This window comes from Opisthocomus hoazin, chromosome 6 (genome assembly GCF_030867145.1).
Source record: "Opisthocomus hoazin isolate bOpiHoa1 chromosome 6, bOpiHoa1.hap1, whole genome shotgun sequence".
NCBI lineage: Eukaryota > Metazoa > Chordata > Aves > Opisthocomiformes > Opisthocomidae > Opisthocomus > Opisthocomus hoazin.
This window is the reverse complement of record NC_134419.1, coordinates 59,338,219-59,360,346: the sequence shown is the minus strand read 5'-3', so window position 1 is coordinate 59,360,346 and position 22,128 is coordinate 59,338,219. Positions and strand designations below refer to the sequence as shown.

At 37.8% G+C, this 22,128-nt stretch overlaps 2 protein-coding genes across 4 annotated transcripts in view; one reads left to right on the top strand and one right to left on the bottom strand.

The window, feature by feature from the left end:
- Positions 1-22,128, bottom strand: part of MAPK8 (mitogen-activated protein kinase 8) — a 332,992-nt gene that overhangs the window by 77,849 nt on the left and 233,015 nt on the right. The window lies entirely within an intron of this gene.
- LOC142361710 (FERM and PDZ domain-containing protein 2-like) lies at positions 4,133-20,458 on the top strand. Its single transcript, XM_075424121.1, has 7 exons — positions 4,133-4,200; positions 11,832-11,960; positions 15,729-15,886; positions 16,784-16,849; positions 18,081-18,266; positions 19,144-19,270; positions 20,415-20,458. Exons 2-7 carry the CDS (start codon positions 11,837-11,839, stop codon positions 20,456-20,458), a joined length of 705 nt encoding a protein of 234 aa, XP_075280236.1. The 5' UTR covers positions 4,133-4,200; positions 11,832-11,836.

The following is a 22,128-nucleotide window of genomic DNA, read 5'->3' as shown; positions in this document are numbered from 1 at the left end:
CAGAAGAAGTGATAAGGTCCTGTTATATGACTTGAGCAGAATTAAAACAAAAGGGGTGAGGTTCTGTCATTTTTCTAAAAGCTCAAGTAATCTCTGCTAAGCTTTGACAGCTCAAGCAGTTTATGATCCAGTCCACATGACTGAACTAAAAACAGTTAAAACTTAGCAGAAGCACTGTGAGTCGTCTGTTTAAGAGAAACCCCACACCTGACCTGTGGTTGTAGTTTTGACAGCCTGCTTGTACCACCATCAGCTGAGAAGTAAATAATAACCCTCACCTTTATGTAAACTTGAAGAGCTTCCCACACTTCAGCTTCAGTGGGATAAAAAGGCATTAATGTCAGAGAATAATTGGATTCTAATCCTTGCCACTTCTCAGAAAGCTGGACAGAACATAAGGGAGATCCTAAGCCTCTATCCAGCAGTTCCCTCACTGGGATAAATAGTCCTTCATCTTGTTAACCTGCTTTCATAGTGATCTAGTTACATAAACTTTGCCAGAATTACATACATGTCATCTGTACATAGTAAGGATTCGACAGGTGAATAGAATGAATGCAACTGAAGCTCTCATACTGTCTGTTTTGAGTTTATGATTCTGAAGTACTACTGTGATGATGTGAATAATTTTCTAAAATGACTGTTTTCAATGACGATTTATAATAGAGAAGGAACCATGGATGAGGATTTGATATCGCAAATCTGGAGCCATTGTTTACACCAACACAACTACCACAGGTTTGCACTGGGCCCAAGTTTTCATGAGAAGAAACGTCGAGTCTTTTCTTAAAGCAATGGAGCATTAAGTGTTTAGGAACTTTGATTAGTTATTCAAATCAATATTTCTACCTGATTTAATGGGAGCAAATTCATACAACACATTATTTCTAGCAAAATGATTCAACAAGCCACACACCCTATTAACTCCACAAACAGCATTATACACGTATTTACTTAAATCAAATCTGGTAGCTACAGATGCACCACTATAAATAACTTCCTATCTCCTCACCACTCATTACCTGGGGAAGGAACAGCCACAAACTTCCATGTTGCTTTTCTCCTGTTCGTAGGATCGTATTGGACAATCAGGCTGAATACATCCTGAGGTCTATCAATGCTCAGAGTTTCTTTTTATCATAAACAGCCTTTTGCTGATCTGCTGGTATTTGGATCCATGAATCCAAAAAATGAAAAGCGGTATCCATCTCAGTGATCACAGGAAAAGGGTCAACAAATAGTCTTTATTGCACAGTTGGTAAGATTTATCTATAAATGTTGGTTGGCCTATTCCCAAATGTTCTGTTTGAGGCATCTCAGATGTGAGACTTTTCTACCTAGTTTTATTTCTGCCTGCATTCCTAGCAGGCTCCCCTTCAGACCAGATTTATGACTTCTGGACCAAGACCAAATTTAGAAAAAAATAGATTTATTTTGCTGCTATAAAGGACCTGAGAAGGGATACAAAAATATGGGTGACGTGCCCAATGTGAGAATTCAGCTAAGTAGATGTTTTCAGTGACATTTTGGATGAGGCAATATTGCATTTGTCAATGTCGGAAGAAAGGGATTTGCAGCAATTGAGATGATGAAAGCCTGAATAAATTTTATTTACAGATAGATAAAGATGACCATAGCTTGTAAATTTTATTCAAAAGCACATGTCAAGATACAGATACAGTGGAAGGGTTGACCTAGGAAGACAACCAAACTGAACATGAAACCCAGGGTATGGGCTAGGAATAACAGTGGCATAATTCGTGGTGACTAAGAAAGGAAACACAAGTGAGAAATATGGAAATGAGGGCTTTTTTTTTTTTTTGGGCCATGTTAAACTTAAATGACTAGTGTGAAGTTAGGCAAAGGGAGACAATCCAAGGTTTTCATTTGAACATGGAGACAGAAATCTACAGTGGAGACATCTGTGAGGCACTGATGAAAGTTTGTAGCTGAATTTGCATTTGCAAATCACGTTGCTCAGGGACAAATTGTAGGGAGAAAGAGTAAACAAATACAGCTTTATGGAATGCTTATACAAAGGTGGAGGGAGAAAGTTAAGGATCCTCCAACTACTCTCTAGAAGAGCACTTATGGAGGATAAGAATCAGGAGTGGAGACAGTCTTACAGTCCAAGGAAGGACAAGACATAAAGAAGAACATGACTGAGCATCAGATGATAAATCACACAGTGTGAGGATCTAGGGTAATGATGATTTCAGCTTCTGATGGTAAAATAATCTTGACCTGAGTCTACCATAGACAAGGACAGTAAAAGAGATGGTTGCCCGATAGGAGTATTTTTGTGTTGTAGCTCCTGGCCTTTTGTATGATACCATATTTTCTGTAGTGTCATCCAATTTTTGAAGGTATTCTTTAAAAATAAAATGCTGTCTGCTCTATCTGAATACTAACATTATCATAAAAATGGATATTTGCCATTGCAATACATGATATACACTCTGATAATTTTTTTTCTTTTTTTTGCTACTCAGAAGTAAATGAATGCATTCAAATTTTTTAGAGGTAGAGGGACTTCTATTCAGCTCAAACCAGAAGAAAGATGTTTGGAAGATGGAAGGAGTAAAATAGAATGCCAAGAGAAACAGAGCTGGGAAGAATGGAGGAACAATTAATGTGAAGAGCTTATTGAATAAGTCCAATAGAACTTTCTTTTGTTTTGCTAAGGTTTTTTTTCTTCACTTTCTTATGCACAGCTCACAGATGCCCTGCAGCATCCCATGAGCTCCCTTTGCCCTGATCTGAGCACAGCTGCACCCTGCAATAATTAATCAGAATTTTTCGGATTGAGCAATGTTAAAAAATATAACCAAATTCTCTTCCTTCCGTTGTTTTTTTCTGCCAGACAGACCCATCGAAATCTTATCTGCATTGTTTATTGAGCCTGAAGGATTTTGCTGCTCATAAAAGACACACTCACCCCCTTAGACCATCAATGTCTGCCTTGGTGTACTGCTTCTCTCTGGCTTGGCAGGGAACTGAAAGTGACATCAGTCTACAGGGCTTTAGATCTAATGCTCCTGTGTGCGTCAGGTAATCCAGTTGAGTTCTTACATGTTGACGGACCCAGAGATTTATATTGAGCCACTTCCTAAAAGCTGACTTTTATTACCTGCTGGGTGAACTACCAAAAAAAAAAAAAAAAAACAAACAAGAAAAAAAGAAAAGGAAAGAAAAGGAAAGAAAAGGAAAGAAAAGAAAAGAAAAGAAAAGAAAAGAAAAGAAAAGAAAAGAAAAGAAAAGAAAAGAAAAGAAAAGAAAAGAAAAGAAAAGAAAAGAAAAGAAAAGAAAAGAAAAGAAAAGAAAAGAAAAGAAAAGAAAAGAAAAGAAAAGAAAAGAAAAGAAAAAAAGAAAAGGAAGGCATTTAAACAGCCTCAGCAGACATGACGTTGCCCTCAACTTCAAACCAGGAGCTGCTAGACTTGGCTTTCAAGCAAAAGAAGGAACCTTATTGTTTACTTGCTTAGCCATTTGCCAGACCACACAGTGCTTAGTTACAAGATATAAACAAAGCAGTAGAAAGGGAGAAAGGAAGAAAGAGAAAGAAAGAGAGAGAGAAAGAGAGAAGGCAGAAGGAAAGAAAGAAGGAAGGAAAGAAGGAAAGAAGGAAGGAAAGAAGGAAAGAAGGAAGGAAAGAAGGAAGGAAAGAAGGAAAGAAGGAAAGAAGGAAAGAAGGAAGGAAAGAAGGAAAGAAGGAAAGAAAGAAGGAAAGAAAGAAAGAAAGAAAGAAAGAAAGAAAGAAAGAAAGAAAGAAAGAAAGAAAGAAAGAAAGAAAGAAAGAAAGAAAGAAAGAAAGAAAGAAAGAAAGAAAGAAAGAAAGAAAGAAAGAAAGAAAGAAAGAAAGAAAGAAAGAAAGAAAGAAAGAAAGAAAGAAAGAAAGAAAGAAAGAAAGAAAGAAAGAAAGAAAGAAAGAAAGAAAGAAAGAAAGAAAGAAAGAAAGAAAGAAAGAAAGAAAGAAAGAAAGAAAGAAAGAAAGAAAGAAAGAAAGAAAGAAAGAAAGAAAGAAAGAAAGAAAGAAAGAAAGAGAAAGAAAGAAAGGAAAGAAAGAAAGAAAGTAAGTCCAAGCAAGTCCTGAATGTGTTTAATGTGACATTTACAACTATGATGATCTAAACAATCAGTATTGGGCAAAAATACTGATTTCAGACTGTTCTGGATGCAGCATCTGTCCAACTTGTACAGGTAGGTTCCTATGTATTTCTCTTAATCTCAGTATCAATCAAAAAATTATTAAAGCATTCATCTCCTTGGCTTTGTACAGCAGTATCTAATATTTACCCAGGGTTTTTTTACATTAAAGATCATTTCATTTCTCTCAAGTCATTAGCTAATTCTGATTAGAAGGCTGCTTGCTTGCATGAAAAATGATTATATATGGTTGGTCAGATTGTGGTCCAGAATGTCAGTGCTCAGCGCCTCCTGTCTTCTTCTGGAGTCAGAAACATTCGCCTATGAGAGAATTTCACTGATAAAAATTCAGAGTACCTCAGCCTATTTTTATTTTGTATTGAAGGCAAAGGAATAGAAGGCACTAAATTGTTACTGCTTTTATGGCAGGGATAAGTCTTCATTTGTATAACACAGTTCACATGATTCTGGAGAACATGTTTAAGTATGTTATTTCTTCATGGATTTATACTGAGTATTATTATTTAGGAAGCAGCACTGAACTCCAGAAAGACATGTCTCTAGTGACTACAACCTTGGACTAAAGACTCTCAATTAGGAAACTGGTTTCCTAATTTCTTCTCTACTGCTCTCTAATGTGTTTTTAGGCAAGACTCTGCATTACAGTTTGCAGTTTCTAAAATAAAAGCAGCCTTATTTTATGGACGTTTTGGCATATGTTTCATAAACATTACTGATTTAGAAATGTTTAGATGGAAATTCCAGAGGAATACGAATAATGGTAATTTACTATTTACATCTAAAGTGGATCACTAATGATAGCAAACCACATCATCCTCAGTGATATGATGAAAGAAGGCACTGAGACTTTCTCAGCTGATAGAGCCAGTCAGCATCAGGATCAAGATCAGAAGCTTTGGCTATCTCTCTACTGCAAACAAAGGTATCACTGTGACACTTTCAGGACTCAAAAACTAGCTTTAGAGTACTTGCATAACATATTAATAATAGGCAAACCACAGCAGCATTGACTACAGTTGGAGCAGTTGCTTGAGGAGCTATGGAGAGACTTTGGGAAGCCTGGACGGTATAGGCTAACATCTTAGCTCTTCATCTTTAATTTGGGACTTCATTTTGCTATGGTATCTGAAGAAGCTAGAGTAAAGCCTGCTGAGGTTCTCCTACATGTATTGTGGTGCTACCTTTTAACCTCGGCACCAGCACATCATTTGACTCTTCATTCCCAGTTGCTCTGTCTGGAACGAGGCTGCCTCATTGCAGAAAGTTACATAATGCCTAAAAAAAGGACATACGCCCGTAAACATAAAGGAGAAATATTACTGTGGTGCTTGAGTTCTACCGTCCTACTATTTCTGGCACTACAGCAGCAGACAGCATGTCTTTGAAGCTTCAATCTTTGAAGCACTAGAATGTAGATTATGTGTTAGACGTGTTAGATTCAGTTGTAGGCCACCAGTCTGTTATACTCTCTTGTAGATGAGCTTTTAATGAGAGATGCATGAAAAAAATAAAAGAATGGCAGTAGTACTCTATCATAGACAGATAATCTATGAGGTCCTTGGGGTTTAATATAAGCCAGGGTGGAGGTGATAGGACATGTAAGCTTAGCAGGAACTAACATAACACCAGTTTCTTTTGAATGCAGTTATCCAGTGAGATGTTTTTATACATTTCTACTGACAGGATATGTATTTGCAAACCGACTGCAGACAGTGTAAGATTCTCCTCTTAAATTCACAGGTAAGTTCCCTTTAAAGTAAAGAGGAGGTTGGAATTTGGCCCTGTAAATCTGATTCTGTAGGATCCTGAGTTCTACATTTTCTTTTGGCATCAGTGACATTTTATGTCTTTGAGGAACAATGTCCATAGATCTTGTAATAAAGCCACATCTTTTAACACTCTTACTACTCAGCTCATGAAATTCACTACAGAGAGGCACATAACTGCACAGTTCAAGAATCAAATTTCAAGTCTTTCCTTCAAAAATTTAACTTTGTAAAGACTCACCCAGTCCATGGGAAGTTTATGATTTCTTAGCAATGAAATTTGGCTCTCCTCAGCAATGAAATTTTATCCCCCTTGAGTGTTGAATATTTTGAAATAATCTGGTTAATTCTCCTATTGATTAAAGTGCATGTTTCTAAAAAGGAAATTAAAATAGAAATTTACATTAGAGGGTGAAAAAATATCGTATAATGAAGGCTGTATCATTACAACCATAATTTATGTGGCATAATCTTTCTAAGGAAAAGTCATGCTTTAGCAACAAGGCAACTCCCTTATTGACTTGTCAGTGTTTACAGATTTGGCTCCGCCTGTCTACTTTATTTGAACAGAATTTTTAAACATCATTTTAAATGTTTATTGAAATTATAAACCCATAAATTTCCACCCCATATTTCAGAGAGTTGAATTTCATACCTAATAAGATTCATCTCTGTGGTATGAGGAATACAGTGTATTCGCTCCAGAATTATAGTAACAAGTGTACAATGAGTCAGAGCATAAGATTTATATATGGGATATATGTGAATAAATCAGGTTATGATTTAAATTAATTTTGAACTAGATTTTTTTTTAAAAGTGCTCCTTTCAGTCTCTTCCAACTTTTCACATAGCTAAAATTTATTGATATTTTATGGACAAACAGCATGGAAATACAGTAGGTTGTACCTAAGCAAAGTAATGAGTAATTATCCAGCTTTTTATCCAGTTGTTATGCTTATATCTCCAGGTTAAAAAACATGTTGTCATGAATGATAGCATGTATCAAGAACTGACTTTAAATATATTAAAGGATTACTGCATCGGCCCTAAGATGCATTATATGCACAAGAAGGTCAGAGTTTAATGTAGATATTTTCAATAGTCTAAAATACACAGTGAGGACACCAATCTCCCCAGTTTATTGCCTTTTTTATTTCTCTAAAATATTCATACAGTTATGCTGAAGATACTATGTTACATTTATTTTCAATACAGTTTTTTCTGTATTTCCCCTAAGATTATCCTTAAGAATCATTAGTTTGGTGATAGCACCAGTATTCCCTTAATTCAATTTTAACCACATTTTAATATATTTTGAGAACTTACTGTTTGAGATTTATGTAAGTTTTCAATTTTAAATGTTATAGATTAATAGTGCCTATAAAAACAATATATTTAGTTGTAATTTCTTAGTAAATAATTTCTATACTATATTTTTTGTAAGCTTAATCCACCTTATGGAAAAGTACTGTTCTTCAAAAACAAAATATAACCTGAAGTATTAAACCAGAACTGTCATCAACACAATAAATGCAGTCAGACTCTGTCCAAAGCTCACAATTACAGACTAAAGTGATCATCTTCTTTCCTCTGTAGCCCACTGCATGTTACAGTTTTGTTTATTGTTGTGAATCAGATGCAAAACAAAACAGGTTTAGGATTCTCACTGACAAACAGTTTGGTCCCAGCTTTCTGTGCTTCTTTAGTATCTCCTGACTACCTAGTCCTAGTTATTTTGGAGACCAACAGCTCAAAATCTCCAAACAGGATTATTATTACCCAAATTACAGGGTTTGGATTTTTTTTTTTTAAAGAGGCAAACAACATGAAGCCTTGAGCAACAAAAGATTGTGATCCTCATGTGAAAATTGTTCATTTGAGAATATCTAAGTGTAGACACTCTTGCATGGGGCAGAATTATTTCACTGATCCCAAACTGTCTGTAGAAACCCAGAATCAGTTTAAGACATATGTACTACCTAAGTTTCCACCTAGGTATTTTGCGATATACAAATGGAGTAATGAAGAAGAAGTGGATGTTCAGTCAGAAGAAAGGCAAGACCTCTGCAAGAACAGCTTCCTGGCTGTAAAAAATGAAAGGCATTTCTCGTTTGATAGAAGCCTTTCCAGTTCTCAGAATGTTTGCTTCCTACCGAAGGTTAATCCATCTTTGTTGTTGCTGTGTTTATATACAAACTTTTTGCTGAAGTCTCATTTCTGGTTGTTCTTCAGGATGCCCAAATGGGTCAAATCTGTTCTTGCTTCATGCCTCTAAAAGTAGACTAGAAACAAACTTGACCCTATGTTTTGAAAACCTAAAAGTGATTCCTCCTTCCTCACCATCTTATTCATTGCTGTGTCCTGTGATCTTCCTTTTTCATCTATTTTTTCACCATCATCCAGGTTAAGACTTTCATGCGATAGAAACTGATTCTAGAGCTGGAACAACTCCCCAGTACACTCCCTCTGATAGACTTGTGTGAAAAGGGCTGTCATTTAGTTAAGAATCCGGATGCCCCATTCCTCTTGAGGATGTTTAATTCACATGACTGTGTTTGATAAGAGAAAGTCAGTTCTCCTACAAAAGTAGTTTTTGAGTAGTTTTTAGCTCTTTTGTTGTCTTTACGCAGTCAACAAAGCAGCAAAGGTAAAGATGAAGGTTGACTAAAGCCAAGTTGCTCCCTTATATTTTACTAAATAAGATTGCCAAATCTAATAAAGCTAAATTGCATGTAAAGTGACCCTGACATATGAAATTACTAATGTGTGATTGTTATGAAGTGTTAAATTCAGATGCAAAGCTGTAGTTCATTACCTTTTATAATCAATTCCATTTCTTTCATTGGCCCTAGATTTCAATGACTCTTTGGCTGAAAGATTGCACATATGACAAAACATAATGTATCAAAACAGAATAAAATAATTCAGAAAGAAATGTGATAAATAGGTGGGTATTTGTGGCAAAATGGTGGATTAGTCTCACCTCATTGTACTTTTCATATCTGTGCAGGAAAAGTAGGTGAAATTCTTCCAGAGGAAAATCTATTGACTTGAGACAGTCCACATAATGAATGAATGTGTTGCAAAGATTAGAATTGGGAGGACATTTTAGGCCAATGTGCCTTTTTGGATGGCACCTTCTTCCACAGAAGTTAGCAGAAGATTTGTCTTTGACCTCAGAGCACGAATTGGCACTGAAATCCCTTTGCTACTTTTTCCAGACACATAAATGTTAACTTCTGTGTTCTGGCCAAACTCCAAAGTGGGCAATTACATTCTGCTGCTCAAATTTTTTGCTGCAGGTTTAACTAGATCTAGCATCACTTCCTGATGTGTAGCGTTACTGAAAACAATGAAGTCCCTTTTTGCAAGATTATTGTTAACTTTTTCCTCCTTGCCTCCTAATATGCCTGCTTTGCCTTACCAGTTGTAGCTTGTTTGAAGGTCAGAATTGTTTGGTTCTGGATCACAACTTTTACTGAATTGAGGGACCATGAATATGTGCAGTGCTATAATGATAACAATATCTTTATATCACTTTTACTCTCATATCCTGTAAATAGCAGAGCCTTGGGCTTTTCCCCAAGGACTCACACAGTTATAATTTTTTGTCAAATATCACATCATGCTGGTCTTGAAAACCACAAGTCAAAAATACAGCCCAAAATTACAGGGCATTCTGAGGGTGTTTAAAAACCAGTTGCAAATTTGCTTGTAAAATAACACATTGCTTAACTCTACATTGCATTAAATCAATAATTTATTACATGTTGAAGAAATTATTATTTCCATGGCCGTACAATCGAATAATTTTTTTAAGAAATTTGCACATCATTACTAGTAGAATTTGTTTAATTCATACTTAGTATTTATCTGAGACATTACTTTTACTCTTAGAAAAAACACTCACTATAAAAGTTAAGAAGCTCTGGTGTAACTGTTGACATCATTTTGGCTCTATAAAGCTGTAATGCCTGCTCTCTGGTTAGTTGCTTATTGAGTAACAGAAGCTAGTTAGAAATATCAGCACTGAAATCATTTGGTATAAGCACTTCTATCTAAAATAGAGGATGCAGTGCTCCTTCTCCCAGCATGGTCTTAAATAAAACAGCACTAAGTACAACCAGGTGGATTTACCCTTATGGAGAAGCCACACAGATTCTAGCTCTGGGGACATGTATTGATTGCTTAGTTCCAGCACCACAGGGTTAAGTGAAATGCTATCACAGTAATTTATTATTAAGAGAAATGGTGATGGCTTAGATTAAGAAGATTTTTCTGTCTCTTCTAATTAAGGTTAGGTTCTTAAGCAGCTTTACTATCCTTTGAAGCTACAGAGACTAAAATTAGGACTCTGGTTCTGTTTAAAATGTCACTAGGTTAGTCCATAATCCTGTAGTGATTGCAGCAAGGGATCATTCTTCCAATGTTGTCATTCCTTGTTTGGAAGCTAGTGATCCAAGACAAGACCCCATGAATCAAAGTCTGAGTAGTCTGTTAATCAGCAACAAGTTGGTCCTGCAGAACATCATAATGCTCTTGCAGTGACCCCTTGAAGACTGCATAATAAATGGGAAGCTGGTGAAGAAATCAGCTGTAAAACACAGTAAATTCTTTTGAAGGCAGAAAGCAAATGGTAGCAGTAAGTGGGCTGTGTACAGTTGGTGAAGAAATGGTTAGGAGGGAAGATCTGTTTTCATGTTGTAAGTGAAGCCATATCACAATGCTGTTTATAATCCTATACATGACAATATCATCCTAGGCTCAAGTGTCCTCACTTGGTGGTCTACAGACAATGTCAAAACCTCAAAGTGATAGATGGATCACTTCCAACTTTTCTCATTATGCCCCTGTTTATACAGCGTACAATGAATCTACGGAGCAAACTGTTACAGGATAGTAACAGCAAAAGTATAAATTAAGTTGAAAAATTTGTGGCAGATTTTAAGTTTGGATTCATTTTTCTTACAGATATGTAGACCTAGAGCAGGTCTGCCTAGATTAGTAAATTATGGAAATATAACACTGGTGAAATGGAAAAATCAGACCCATTAATGAAGAATAAAACTTCTTTGATAATATTTAGTATGATAAAACATTCAGAGGAAAAAAAGCCTTGATGCTTCAAATCTCAATTCAGTTTCTAGTAGGCTGGGATTAGGAAAATACTTTTCCAATAGCTAAGACATTAAATTATTATTCACTACAGGATGCCTTTCTCTAAATGATCTAGTGCTGCATTGCAGCTGAGACAAAACAGGATCTTTTAATCTGGTTTTAGTGAAACAAAGCAAGTTTATATGTATATTGGTATGGATGAACTGCAAGTTCTGAGTCTAGATATCTGACCAAGAAAATCTCTTGTCAATGAATTCTGTAAGAGTCTACAAGCTTTTACTGATCAATTTGCTGAGCATTGAATGAAACTCAATTGCTCTGTTGGACTGTGTTCATAAACCTTTTGTGTAGAGTGCATCTCTTTTGCTTTGCCATTCTTTTTCTCTTAGATTAACTCTGTCATGTTTTTATAGACAAAAGCATCCAACTAAGCAGCAAAATGAATGCCCTGCCATTCAGATAACCACTCACAAAGTCTGAACAGCACATGTTCATCAGGGATCTCCTGAGTAAAAACTATTTGCCCCACAGAATCTTGTGGTTGGTTTCAAATTATGACTAAAAGGGCTGAAAAAGATTACAGAAAGTCACTTAGTTCAGTCCTCTGCATTTACTCATACTCAGATTAAGATAGGGATGAATGACACCTACCTTTTGTTGACAAAGCAGCAGCACAAAATATTTCTTATTATGAGAGAACGATACAGTTGCAATCAGTATGGTTTGCTTTGAGTAATTCAGCTTACTTTAGTGTTTCCAAAATCTGGTTTCTATTGCAGCAGGCATGAGCAGTTCCTGTGTGACACTGGCTGAGGTCCTGTGGGCAAAAGGAAGCCCTTTGGAGGAAGAAGAAATATGGGCGCTCTTGTACCTGGCCACAATGCAGCTTCTGGATGACCTTCACAAAGGTGAGGTGAAAAGTATCTTCTTCTAGTTCTTGCTGTTGGAAATTAATTCCTGCGTTATTTTAGCTCTTTGGAGCTTTTTTTTTATTTTTTAGACAAAAAGCCCTAATAGCAATAATAGGATATTGCTAACAGAAACAAGAAATCTTTCAGTGCTGCTGGGATTACATGCAGACTACTCTGCCTACGTAAGAGACCTTCACACAGTTGTTTGTTTGGGGTTTTTTTCCAAATTACTCATCAAGTATTAATTCATCTAAGTACAATTATACTTAGTGGAATGGGACAGAAGGGTTCTTCCTAAAGTCTGAATAACATACACACACAGAAAGTGCATGCCAGCTAGGATCGTGTCCTTCAGATGCTGATAGAGGATAACAGGCCACATGGCTCCTCATTGAGCCAGTAAAATAGTTTTATGCTTGATGATAATAAAGTGACATCACAATGGCTAGGCAAGTCATCATGCTGAATACTTGTCAAGCAGGCCAGCTGTACAAGAGGGCACAGCTGAGCAACCTGTCACATTTAGAGAACCGTTTATGACAGTGGATATTCCTTTTGAGGGGAGAATGGATGAGGTGAGTTCTTACGTCATAAGCATGTGGAATCAAAATACAAACACTAAAAACAAGTGATGTGTAACTTCTGCTGTAGCTGGAGGGGTGAACTTTTATAACCAACTACATTTTAATAGACTGGAACACTGTAGGAGGTTGTCTATACCATCTCTATTATCCAGTGTAAAAAGAGGATAGAACAGCCTAGACAAGACAGGCACGAGGAATGTGCAAAGGAGTGCGGCACAGAGACACTCACCTGGATCAGTTCAGCTCAGGTCCACCACAGCTTATTAACTCAGTGCCAGACGCTAAGCGGACACTGTGATCTTCTGATCTCTTCTTTTTTTTTTTTTTTTAAAAAAAGACTTGTTGGATGTCCATTGAATTGAGATAATCAGCCTATGTTCGCTATGCTGCACAAGATAAATTTAAGTTATTATAATCAGAAGATGAAGAGTAAAACAAGAGGAAGTAGGGATGTAGAACCAAGATGGTCTATAGGTCAACTGCAAGGCTACTCAAGCATGCCTTTAGGGAGCTCAAGTCCAGAAGTCATGCCAAGTTGGACTCATTCTGAAGCTGAATCCCCAGAGCTCCAGTTTCTTGGAGGGCAGCAAAGATGAACTGCCTTTGCATAGCATCATCCCAGTTGACTATGACATATCTCTGGCTCAACATCTCTTAATTACAGCTGTATTGCTTCTGGAATCAGCATCTTCTCAGGGCTACTACTGCCATGTTTGTGCTGCACTGTGCTTGAGGGATCCTGCTAGACCTGGTGATGGTCAGCACCACTTGCTATAGCAATATTTCCAGTGTGTTTGGGCACTGACTGGTTAGACAGGTACACTGACTCGTTGGCTAGCCAGCATTACAGAAGGACAGGTAATCTTCATAGAGGCTAAAGTACAAGCTGGCTATCTGTTTCTAATACAAATTTCCCAGCATGTGCTAATTGTATTTGCATACAATACTAGAGAAAATGGGGAAGGAGAAAAAGAGAAGGCTAGGTGATGATTTTAAGATCTTTAATTTTCTAAAGAAGCAAATGCCACAACTGTTGCAAATGCCAGTGGTCCATAAGTCTTGAATTTCTGGGTGCTCTAGCTGTATAAATCTCCTAGGTGTATATGAGTTGCCAGCTTAACATTTTACCCATATTTACCATCCATTTTCCTGATGTAAAAGTCACCATGCATAAGAACTAAGTAGCCATTTTTGAATATATAATTTTTAAATGCCAAAATACCAGCGCATTTAGGGCATGTTTCTGAGCTCTTCTCCTATGGAGATCTGAATGGTCTTTGTTTTCCTGGTCTAAACTGAAGAGATAGGTTCAACAGCCAACTTTTTGTTTTTTTTAATTAACTATATTTCCAGAAACACTATATCTAAATATTGCCATAGTTAATGCAGCTTTTCCTCTTTCTGAAGTAAACAGATTGATCTTATATGCTTTTTATCATACTTTTAAAATTAATATTATAATGAAATCTCTTGGATGTCTTTTGTCAAATTCACTGAATGTATGTATGCAAGTGCAGAGTGTTTGCAGAAGACCACACAACCGCATGTTTCCACTCCTGCTTCAGACCCCTGGAACCAACCTCAGTGGATCTCTGCAGGTATATTTTTTAAGAATACTCAGCCCTTTGCAAGGAGAATCCAGTCCATTACTGAGAAACCTTCAAATAGATTTTTTCAGGGAACAGCAAGGGCAAGCTGTTCCCTAAGGGACAGGGACCCCAGACACCAGCATGGTTACAACGGTGACAGTGGAGGGGCAATGCCAGCCAGGGCCCTATCCCACAGTACCCAAATAAGGTGAGCTGGGCGCATCTGGAGTTGACAACTGAGAATCCAGACCACCACACAAGTTTGTGGTGACAGCGCAGGTCCAAGGTCAAGCTGGGAAGCTGAGTCAGGGTCAGATCTGGTGTGGGCAATCAGGGTCAGACAGCCCAGCAACCACAAGGCAAGCCCACAGTGCCAAGGCAAGTCTGAGGTCAGGCTGGGACATCAATCTGTGGGTCAGGAACAGTGAGATCCACAGTCATGCAAGACGTGGCTGTGGCTGAGCTGGAGACAGGCACTCCTGCACCATATACCTCAGGCAGGGACTCAAGGTCCCAGGCTGAGCTTAACTGGAGCGTGGGACTATGGGAAGAGGATGGGGGTACGTCTCTAGTGAGGCTGGTCAGGGCCATTAAGGCCTATTAGTGTCCTCAGGACCTTGTCAGATTTAGAAGTGTACATTTATCATCTGAAAAGACTTTTGTTTTAAACATCCCCTCTCTTTTAACAGAACTGATGCACAGATAGAAAGACTGAATGTGAATAATGCTAAAATATTGTGGCTGTTCACCTTACCGGTCGAATCTAATCTAAGTTTAAGTTTGGATAGTTTTCATGTTTGCATTCTGGTAAAAATGATGAAATTCAGGTTAGTTGGAAATTGTGTTTTTCCACTCTAAGAAAAGTGTAGTAGGTTATAGCACTGGGGCTTGGGAATTTTGTTTCTACTGCTACCTCAGCTTCTGTTGGCTGACACAGTGTCGTCATCAAAGCCGGCCTCTGCATCAGTTTCTTCATCTGTACAATGGAAATAAAAAGGTACTGACTCCTGACACTGGCTTTCTGGCAAAGTAACTTGGCTTTGCAAAATACACTGAAAGAGAGGTTACTAAAATGCAGAGCTGACAGACTATAAACAGCACACAGAACAAAAAAATATCACCACAAAGAAGAGACTTCTACCATGGTCATGCAACTTAATGGAAGCTAACTTAAGATCTTTTGCAAATTCCAGCCTGAAAGTATTCATGCTTTATTGAAAGGAGTGTTCTACTCTTCTGATATTCTCTTGTGTTTTTGCATAAAAAAGTCTACAAAAAATCTCAAGATCTCCAGAATCTGCACATGGGATGTGATTCTGCCTTTCCTTAGGCTTCAGAAACCCAATGAAATCAATATATTGTTTATATGTGTGAAGTGATGTGAGAGAGAAATCAAGTCTTTAACCATCACTGAATTCCAGCTGATAAAATCAGCCAGGCATGAATGAGCAAGATTCCACTGACTTTTGGTTATGTCTCCAGGAAACTTCAGTGATGGGTTTGGTTATGCAGGTGAAGTGCCAGCAATATGATTTTCTGAGCATGGTGAATTCAACAGTAAGAATTCCATTATTTTCTTCAACATTTTTCAGACCCTGCCATCCATGTTATTTGTCCGTGGTCAGTACTATTGTCTGCTGAAGGAAATTTGTCCTTCCAAAACAATGCATCTCAGACAGAAGCTGTCCCTTTCAGTGCACCAGAATTGCTCCACGCTCAAAGTAAAAACCAGCGCATCAGGCTAACAAAGGTGAGATATATTACAAAATAAATCTTGACAGTACCTCATGAAGACAAACTTGTTTTTCATGCAGCATACCAGGCATCTACTGTCAAACTTCATTTCTAATAACACTAAACAAATTAGGCTACAGTTAGAAAGATTTACATGTATCTTGCAGCTTGCCATTAGATTAGCATGCATGTCAGCATCAAAATCAGTTTTGAAGATCAGTCCTCAAGGCCTGCAGAAATGTATAATTTGTAAACTCCCACAGAAAGGAGGCATATTTCTATGAACACTATGAGCATGCCCAGGAAGTGAGAACTATGTTCAGCTGTGTTAGCAATTTACTTTTCTTCTCCCTGCCAAATGAGTCTCTCTGGCAAGACAGGAAGATACAACACTCAGGTACATAAAAGTTTTAAATACCACTAGGACCACATCAGTGCATACTTCTCTCAGGCAGAACACAGTAGTTTCAGACTCCCACATAACTCTTCACTTAGACACTATGCAGAAACGTGAAGATTTGGAATAGATGGCCCTTACTCCAAGGAATCCTCTTCCTGGACACCACTGCTAGTTAGTCCCACAGGTAGAGGAGAGCTTTAATCACCAATGGAAGAGCTTCAAAACTAAGAAAGGAGTTCAAATTTCTGCTCCTAGTCATGGCATCATTGGATAGAGGGCAGCTTGGCTCAGACTTTAAAGCTCAACAATACTCATTGCATGCCGTCTAGTTCATAAGCCAAAAGTCTCTATTGTACTTTTATATATGTTTCCTCTAGTCTAGTTTTAAGAAAAATGATCTGTTTGGCTTCTTTCATTTTGTGACCAAAGGCAAAAAAAAATCGTCTCTCTAGTATGAGGCTTTCCTGTGTTTAATGTTGACTTCATAAAGGCTTTCCTTTTCTGTTTTGACAGATGTTGGTATATTCCTTAGGAATGACCCTCTATTGGTCAGCAGACTACCAGGTTCCTCCAAATCAGGCCAGTAACACAAACATTTTTGTTTTCTTTTATGCTGTCTTGTATTGGTAGGTTCAAAGATTGAGAGGCATAATCTGAAGTCTCAGTAAGAGGGGCTTTATGTTTTGGGCCACTAGAAAGAATTGGAAAGCTTGTGTCAAGGTCCAGACTTCACCAAAAACACCAGCTCATCCAAATCGGGAATTTAGTTAGACCTCATCTTTATTTTCCTTTTTTTTTTCCTTTTTCTTCAAAACCCAAAATTGTTCCCATTAAGATGAATTGTATCTTGCTTTTAAGAGTGAAGATTATTTATTCCAAGACTGTAATAAGGAATAGGCTGCCCAGTGAAGTGGTTGAGTCACTGTCCCTGGAGGTGTTTAAAAGACATGTAGATGCAGCACTTAGGAATATGGTCTAGTGGTGGACTTGGCAGTGTTAGGTTTACAGTTGGACTTGATCTTAAAGGTATTTTCCAACCTAAATGACTCTATGATTCTATGATTCTAAGATAGGAAGGGCTAGAAGAAAAACATCATGTTGGCATGGTAGTAGTGTTGTGCACATTTATGTGCTTTTTCAAATTGGATGCCAGAATAAAACTAAATAACTCTCCTTATATCTAAGCAAATTCTGCCAGCATCTCTGCTAGTTGAAATTTTACACTTCTTGCTTACCCAGAATCCTTTCAAAGATTTATAGCACACACTTTGCTTCATTTCCATATCCATGCCTTTGATTGAATGTTTTTGATTTGGAGACCACAAGATTTTAGCAGATTTAACCTCCCTTTCATGAGTATACATGGTCTAAAAGAAAAGGCTCTATAAGCTAAATTACTCTAAAATTTAAGTATCTGATCTCTATGGCAACAGTTTTGGCTGGTATAACTCCTCACCTTTTTGAAGCTAGTGCTGCCGCATGTCTTACTTGCACAAATTTTTAAGAATCACAGTCTAATTAGAAAGCCGTGGAGCAGACTGAGCTGTTGTCTGTCACCAAGAAGCCACTATACAGGCTGATGACCCTCCTAGGTGTAGATGCAAGTTCCCTCCAAGGCTATCCTGGATCCTATTAGAGGCTCCATTTAGTGCTGTTATGCTGCCTGTCTAGATTTTTCCCAAAGTCTTAAGGAATTCAGTGCCCATTTCTCACTCAGGGTGAAAGGCTTGAAGAAATTCTTGGTCCCAGTTTACACAGGATTTCAGACCACTGGGAGATGTCATTTAACAGTATGTCCATTTTGACTCAGTCCCTCCAGCTGAGTGACCAACTACACATGCTCTTGCTGACACTATGTGAAGATCTGCCACATAAAAGAATTTCTCCTGAATCAATTCTGGAAGCATGTGAGGCACATCAGAAGGAATCTGCTTCCTTACCAGCAAATATCTACATAAAGAAAATGGTCCAGTTTGCTGTGGGAAGTGCCAGTGAGGTAGGTACTACTCATACTCTAATCATCTCCTTTTCTTTGGTGAGAGAGGTGAGCAGCAACGTGGGATACAGGTGAGCAATTGCGTGAAATCAATGCTTGTATGAATTAGGGAAGTGAGATTTGGTTCTAGAATTCTAAGCAGGAAACTGAGTGGGCATGTGTGCAAGCAAATGAGGCAATGAAGCCATCTCTCACACCACTCTTACACTCCTGGGAAACTATACAAATCCAGCTTTTACGCTTACAGTATCTTCAACTCTTTGGTTAATACTGAAGCAATCATAACCTTTAGAGAGACTTCATATTGGCCAAAGGAATGGACTTTACACAAGAGAAAATTTTTCCCCATCGCCACTCTGGTTTCATAATTTCTTTGTGAAATTCAAAGAAATCACATTTACATCATACTGAGAATTTAATTCATTGTCCTTGAGTTGAGCTGAACATTTGCTGTGCAATCAAGCCTGACCATGTGAAGTCTTTAAGAAGTGAGCACCTGAGTCTTTTTGAAGATTTGGAATATCAACAAACATTTTATGTTGACAAGCTGAATGAAAGTGGAAAAAACCACACTGCAAATGTGTTTTTTTCTATTTTCAACCAGTATTCACGAACATTCTGAGATGACCTTTTCCCTTGCACTCTCTGTTACTCTATTTCCCACTGTAACAGAGGGTGTCTCTTCTCAAACACAGCTAGCATGAGAGCATGAAGCCATCAAAACTCAGTCCTACTTTGTGTTAATCTGAGAAGATGAAGTTGCTTATACCAAGCAAATCAGCAGCCTCTGACAAGCAGAGGGCGAGGATCACTCCAGTAAGAGAGTCTGAAGTCCACATATTGTATGACATTGACTTGCAGTACTGCTGTCTTCTAGGTAGAGCGGGTAGTCACTGAAGACAGCACAGCCTCTCAGCTTAGCAGAAGTCATGTGATAAGGAAACGACTGCATGAGAAAATATCGGACACCTCGCTACTGTCCTCCCAGATGAATTTTCACCAAGGTAAAGAAAGGTGCATAATCTGAACTGTCTAATAAGGAGACAACCAGTCTTTTCTGAGTCTTTCCCAAGCTAGGTGAATTCTTTAATTTCATGCTGTAGTGATTACATGTAGTGCTGGATAGGATTTTTATTGCTTTACATATAAATAACTTCATAATGGGAAGACTCTGAGGCAAGTCAGCAAGGTTTCTGTTCCTTATTTCCTGAAAGGACAGTAGTCTGAAGTCTGGCTGTGAAGCAATGGCAACAAATCAGCTTGCACAGATTTGGCTCTTAAAGCACTTTGCATAAAACCTGGGCATATAAAAAAGTATTTTCAGAATTGCTTTTGTGCTTTGTATACTCCAGTGTATTTTTGAAGGTAAAGAGTGGGATTCTGTGAAGTTATCCTGTTGCCGTACAGGAATATATATTCATCCTTCCAATTTGATTACTCAAGCAAAGAGTTGTGGCTTCTTTTTTATTTTAGTTCCTTTTATTCTATTCAAAATATGTTTTATAAATTCACACATGGATTGCTGGACTGATTTCAAGACACAAGGCCAAATCCTGCTCACTATGTAAATAAAACAGCAGCATATACTAATTTCACCTGTCATTTGACTAAGATCGATATTTTATTGTCCCTCAGAGTAATTCTCTAACTGTAACTAAATGCAGACTTCAGATTCAGATAGTTCTTTTTCTAGTCTCTCTATTGTACTGTCCACTTTAAGAGAAATCTCTGATTTTGGGGCAGGGGAAGGTTGGCCCAAGCTATGTAAGCTTTTTTTGTATGTGCTTAAGAGTAGGCACGTGAAGAAACCAATTCCTATTCAGCATATCACATATATGTTCCATTAACTTCAGCTAGAATTAAACATGTGCTTAAATACCTCTGGAACATTTCTATTATGTATTATTGGTCATAAGAAAAGGAGATTCTTTTGAAACACATAGACAAACCACCACTCAAATCATAATGGCTCGCTCACTCATTCAGAAACTGAGCTTATAGATTCACCCTTGCCTAGGCTGGTGAAAACTCTGCTGCTACCAAAAGGAGTGGTCCCATCTTCAATCTTCTATTAGCCACAAATACCTGCCATTTTCCTTCAACTGGTTCTAGTGATTATATATCTGGGATGATCTCTCTGTTTTCTAGGAATTCAAGTCACATGGTTTACACTTGCTGAAGGACTTCAGTGAATCAGGATGTCAATTACATTGACAATGTGTGAGCTACACTTTTCAAGGCAGCATTCCATTTATTTCTTTTTTTTTTAATTAATAACCATCACCTTCAGAGATTCTGGAAAAGGACAAGAGACAATGCAACCAAATTAAAGTTAGGGTGCAACAGAAATATGTGCTTCCTTATGACTTAGGATGATCCCTTAATGGAATTTCTGCAACCGACTCTGGTGGTGGATTGTGTCTGGTCATTGTCCATCCTGCACGCAGAAAGAATACTTTATAACTGAAGGTTTTGGGCCTCAGAATAGAAGGAAAGAGAACTTTGCAGGTTATCTGCACTTTGCAACCTTTCAGTTAAACATGCAGAACAGAATTAATATATGAGATTTGTTTTATTTGGAATGGTTGAGGAGAACTATGAGAACTATTTTGGGTCAGGATATGATAATGAAAGTAATAGAATCAAGTTACCAAGCTTTCCTTGGTCCTTAGAGAGTTGAAGTCAGGGTTAGAAGACAGACAGGCATGGACTATATAAAAACAAGTCAAGCCAAATGTTATTTATGTTATCATGCAGATACAATGACTTATAATTAAAGTATGTGATTCACCATATTTCCTTTCTTTTTCCAGAAAAAGGGTCCAGATTAATGAATTATAGTCGGTCAACAGAAGATTACAGACAACTCTCTGTGGACTACAGTGACTCTAATAGTATTTCTGAAAATACATCTGTGATACTGTCTAACCGAGGACACAGGAAAGGTAAGATTTTCCTGAAAGATTATGTTTATGAATTATGTACTCATCTCTTTTGTCCCCTGAAAAGTGAGACTACCCATGTATGGTCAGGTGATAGGTACTGCAATGCACTTGTGGTTACGTGACTGGGGAAGTGTATTTGTGCTAAGCTGCAGAGAAGAAAGATCCTTTTATCCTGGATTCCTTTTTACTTCTGTCCTACTGTAAAGCTATATATTCCCTGGTTACCATGCAGCACCATCACCGCTTTCTTGCTTTATGCCCCCTTTGCCAGGTGAAGCTGTTCAACAGATCACAGACAAGACCTGACAGCATGTTTCTGGCATATGGGGTCTAGAAACAGATGACAAATGGTGGAGCTATCACACAATGCAAATGATGAATATATGAATAATACCTAAGACTTGGATGTGCGGATTAATGTTTCTTCAAGCCCATTCAAAAACAAAGGAACTAATTCTGAAATCTGGAGGAAAAAATCAGCCAAACAACCCCTTGTTTTCTTTTCATTGTTCTCCTAAAGCCATTGTGTATTTTCTGCTTAGTGTGTTGTTTTTGTTGTGCTAAACGCCGAGTTGCAATGCTGCTCTCCTGATTTACTTTGTCCAGAGATATCAGAGTCAGAATTTAGCTCCACTTTCAATCCTTCTATGGCAAGAACAGCATGAAAGAAACTGTCCAGGAGGGGATCCATTCCATGAAGACACTGTGGTAGACATCAGTCAGGGTCTTTCCCAAGCCCCTTAAATCATATTGTAGGGGAATACTATGAAGCAAAGAAGGGAATTCAGCAGGAAGGGGAGTATTACTGTGCATGTTTACATTGGAATCTGAGCTAGGGATGCCTAGACAGGACGTTCACACTGCCCAAGAGGAGAAAGTTCCTGTTGCCAAATGTCATCAGCGACTCCTAAAAAACC